At 36.0% G+C, this 4,403-nt stretch overlaps 1 protein-coding gene across 1 annotated transcript in view; it reads right to left on the bottom strand.

The window, feature by feature from the left end:
- The window catches only part of LOC102678406 (zwei Ig domain protein zig-8-like), a 29,930-nt gene that overhangs the window by 4,314 nt on the left and 21,213 nt on the right, over positions 1 to 4,403 (bottom strand). The window contains exons 3-4 of the mRNA XM_006617548.2: positions 3,432 to 3,642; positions 499 to 626 (exon numbers count right to left, since the gene is read on the bottom strand). Coding sequence (XP_006617611.1) covers positions 499 to 626; positions 3,432 to 3,642 — 339 coding nt within the window. The remainder of the gene's footprint in view (positions 1 to 498; positions 627 to 3,431; positions 3,643 to 4,403) is intronic.

Here is a 4,403-nt window from a genome sequence, read left to right as displayed (position 1 = left end):
AAAAAAAAAAAAAAAAAAAAAAAGAAATTTTCGATTACAATAATTCTTTTGGAAGGGCAGAGAAGATTAACAGCGTAATTTTTCTCCGATTTTCGGGATGAAACGCCGTGACTGATGCGTGCGCGCATTCTTTCTTCAAAGAAAGAACAAACAGAGAAAGAAAGAGAGAGAGAGAGAGAGAGAGACAAAGAAAACAATTTCGCAATCATCTCCTCGAAGCTCTCCACGCGGCCGGTTTCTCATTTATTTATACATGGAAAACCGAACACAACATTCAATGGATACTCGCACTGGCCTGTAATAAAACAGGAGGACAAAAGGTATTTCTCGTTTCGCGAGAAGAATGCTCTCCCGTATTCCCTTTGAGCGAAAGGGAACGAAGCGAAAAACGAACGCCCGGATTAATAAACACGCGCCCGGCCCACGTGCTATCCTCGACGAATCGAATCGAGAGCGTCGCGAGGACCCCCCACCACCTCTCGAGAGAATTATACCCACCTCGCTGTTGTGACTCCAGATCATCATGGGCGGTGGTTCCGGGGCGTACTTCACCACGCAGGTTAGGTTGATCGTGCTACCCTTGTTCACGAACAGGTCAGGGGCTCCTATGATGATGGTGATCGGTTCTGAAACGAAGTTTTTTCTTTTTTTATTTTTTTTTGGCGAGGTTTGATTCATGGAGATGTAAGAACAAAATATAAAATAAAAAAGTGATTCTTGACGATCAGAATTACAACGATATCATTTTTATTTTTGATATATGTCGTTATAATTTTTTGCAACTTTGATTAAAATTTCTTTTATATATATATATATATATATATTTTTGGGTCGTTTAATTTATATATATCGATAGATTTATCTGTAATTTTGTCATTGGTAAAACAATTATTAATTTGTCTCATAAAATATATTCACCTTCAATAATTTTTAAAAATGTATTTTATTCGTTATTCGTTTAATAAATCCGAATAAAAAATAATGACGATTATTCGAAAAAGTCGGAATCTTTATCAGGATGGATTTCGATGATTTTTAGATACGTTATAAAAAATCGACATTTCTTTTATATATGTGAGCACATATACGAACACGCGTTATTTTTGTTATCTCTAATTCTCTTTAATGTAAATACGTACGGGAGTGACCTGGCAAGTGAAAACATACAACGGATGAATTAATCGAATATCAGTTCGAGTTCACAAGATACGAAAATAAAATATAAAACGATCCTTGACGATCAAAATTACAATAATAATTGAAATTATAATTGAAAATATATGAATATCAATATTATTTTTACTTTTGATAATCTATCGTTGTAATTTCGGTTCCTATAACAACTTTAATCGCTCTTTTTCTTTGCATTTCATACATTTTAAATAATCGAGCAAGAGATTTTTTATCATCGATTCATTCCTTCTTCTAATATAGATAAAAATTACTCATTTACCTACAATTAAAATATAAATTTTTATATATCACTTACGACGTAAAAATAAAGCACTAAGCAAATTTTATTCATATAGCTATAGTTGACCGCCGCTCGGTTAATTGCCTCGCTTACCGTTCAACCAGAATTTTCGTTTAATTTTTACCTTTTAAATCGTAAGTTTGAACTGTATTTTCTCATTTTTAACATTTTGCTTTTAAATTGAAACGACGACGGAGTAGTGTGAAAACACGCCGTTTCTTTTTCTTTTTTTGAATTTCGAATCGAAAGAAAAATATTTTTAAAACGAGACATCGAAAAAGGATCGAACGATGAGAGAGAATATACGAAAGCGTACGTTGGCAAAGCGTTTTCAGGTCAAGTCAGCGCGATAAGATCTCTCCCTCCCTTCCTCCCACTCTCTCCGCCCCACTCTCTCTCTTTCTTTCTCTCGTTTAATAGTACGAGAAGGTGAGGAGGATATCGGACCAGTCATTAAAGGCTAGGATATACGAGCCCGCGGACGGCCTCGTTTCAAAAACCCGCCTTTGTAACGCTCGCGTGAAATCTTCCGCGTATCCTCGATTAATCCCTTTCGCTATACATTTATCTTCTAACCGAATTTCAAACGCATCGATCGAGAAATACTTTACGCTCGTTTTCTTCTCTGCCAACGACGAAAATTCTTCTCGATCTTTCTCCAACTAATGCAAGCTATTTCTCTCGTTTAGATTACTTAGGTTTTCTTCTAAATTTCTTCTAAATATATTTACGCGGATGGAAATTTTGGACGGAATACGCTCGATTTAAGAAAGATCGAGAAAGAAGAGTGATCATCTATCTTTTATGAAATTTATCGTATCTTTCTTCCAAGTTCGAATTATACTATACGTTTTGGTGAGGATATAATTTTTGTGAAATTTATTCTCGATTTATCGTATCTTTCTTCCAATATTATATATTTTGGTGAAGAATTAAGAAAAGAATATAATCTTTATGAAATTTATTCTTGATTTATATTTTTTCTTCTTCAAGTATTATATTATATATTATATTATATATCGATGAGGAAAAATTAAGGAAAAGGCTATATTTACGTGAATGGGAAATTTTGGAGGGAATAGTCGATTTAAGAAAGATCGAGAAAGAGGGGAAAAAAATATCGGTTAATTTCGTTTCAAAGGGCCAAGTCTCCACTTTTGCGCGCGCTTTCGAATTGAATTTTTTCACAAAAGCCCATTTACACGTAAAGGACAAAACAAGAGGAGGGGAAAGTAAAAGTAGTTTTTTTTCTTCCCCTCGAATATTTAACAAATTCAAAAGATCGTTTCTCGAATAGCGAATCTGTACCCTTTGTACGACCTGCAAATTGTTACGCGATTTCTCTTTTTTTTTCTTTATCGGTGATCGAAAAACGAGCAGTCGAATGTTACACGCTTCGAATTTCACAAAATATAAATACTTATATTTATGATAAATTTATGCTTGCGTCGTACGAATCTAATAATTATTTAATAAATAATATCAAAGATGGAAGAGTTTGTATGTATACACGCTTTCGTTTACATGCGATTAATTCCCCAGATATGAAAATTCAAACAAATCGAACGTTTCCTTCACAAAAAAAATTAATTCGATCGAGCGTTGAAACGATGAAATTTTATATTCTTTTTGATATTTGTTTCGCGCGAGTTCGAAAAATAGACGACTTTAAGATTTGAGGGAATTCAGCTGTTCTCGAAGGTGCGAATAAAACTGGGAGAGAGGGGAGATATCAAAACAGAAATAATTGCACTCGAAAGTTATTTTTTCCGATCTCATTCTTAATATAAATCTATTTCTATATTTCGAAACTCTGACGATTAACTAACCAACTAGCTCGTTCTCCAGAGTTTAATGGGACGATGGTCCCTCTTTCGAGAACTTGGTAAAAAAAAAAACTTTTCCTCAACTTGGAGAAGAATAAAGTTTTCCATCTTTACTCGAAAGTCTTCCTTACCGACTATAGTCAAATAAACGGGATGGCCGATAGGCGGTGTCGTTGATATTTGGCACTCGTAAATACCGGAATCCTTCTTCTGAGGATATCGTATCCTCAACGTCCATTCCTCGGCGTGGGGAAGGTGTAACGCCTCGAAGCGTTGGTCGCTTGTGTATGTGTAACGGCCGACCGTCAACAGATGTATGTCTCGATGCCTCACCCAGGAAACCTGAAACGAAATACTATAAACAAACTTTCTCCTCCTCCCATAAAAACGAATGATATTCCCCACTCTGCATTGAGCTCCAACCAATAACCAAAATTGACCCATCACGAGACTCGCAGAAGTGAAAATTTGCAACAGTTCGCATTTGCAATCAATTCGCTAAGCTTTAAATATTCTCTCGGTTAGAAAGGTTATATGTATATCCCTAGCTCTTCGATTGGAACGCACGACCCAAGAAAAATTCTTAAAGTGATCCACAGTGACCCGTTTGTATAATAATTTTCCTCGAATAGAATGAGGGAATATCATCTATCCAAGCGTCTTAACACCCTTCTAAATTGTCGACGGGAGGAGAAAGTAGGCCAGTCAAGTCGGATTTTCAATTTTTCCGATATCTCTCTCTCTCTTTCTCTCTCTCGAATGGACGAGAAAAAAGAAAAAAAAAGAAAAAAAAAAAGGAGAATCTCGATCACGGCACGTGTCATACACTGCATATATACGTGTCCGCGCTTTAATACGTTTAAATCGATTAAAGCTTGCGGCGATATCGATGAAACCGTGGACGTAATTACGCCGAGTGCAATCCGTTTGCTTGGAATCGATGTGCAGCGATGGCCTTAATTGTCGTTCACCGAACGAATGGACGAAAGGAAAATCGCAATGCAATTAATATTACTCGATCTCGGGACGCTCTAGGAACGTGTGATACGAATTCAATTTCTGCGATACGATTTTCGAGCGATTGCGAATAAGGGAGAGAGGAG

This window comes from Apis dorsata, unplaced genomic scaffold (genome assembly GCF_000469605.1).
Source record: "Apis dorsata unplaced genomic scaffold, Apis dorsata 1.3 scaffold_315, whole genome shotgun sequence".
NCBI classification, from domain to species: Eukaryota; Metazoa; Arthropoda; class Insecta; order Hymenoptera; family Apidae; genus Apis; species Apis dorsata.
The sequence above is the reverse complement of the archived record's forward strand: the minus strand, read 5'-3'. Positions and strand labels throughout refer to the sequence as shown.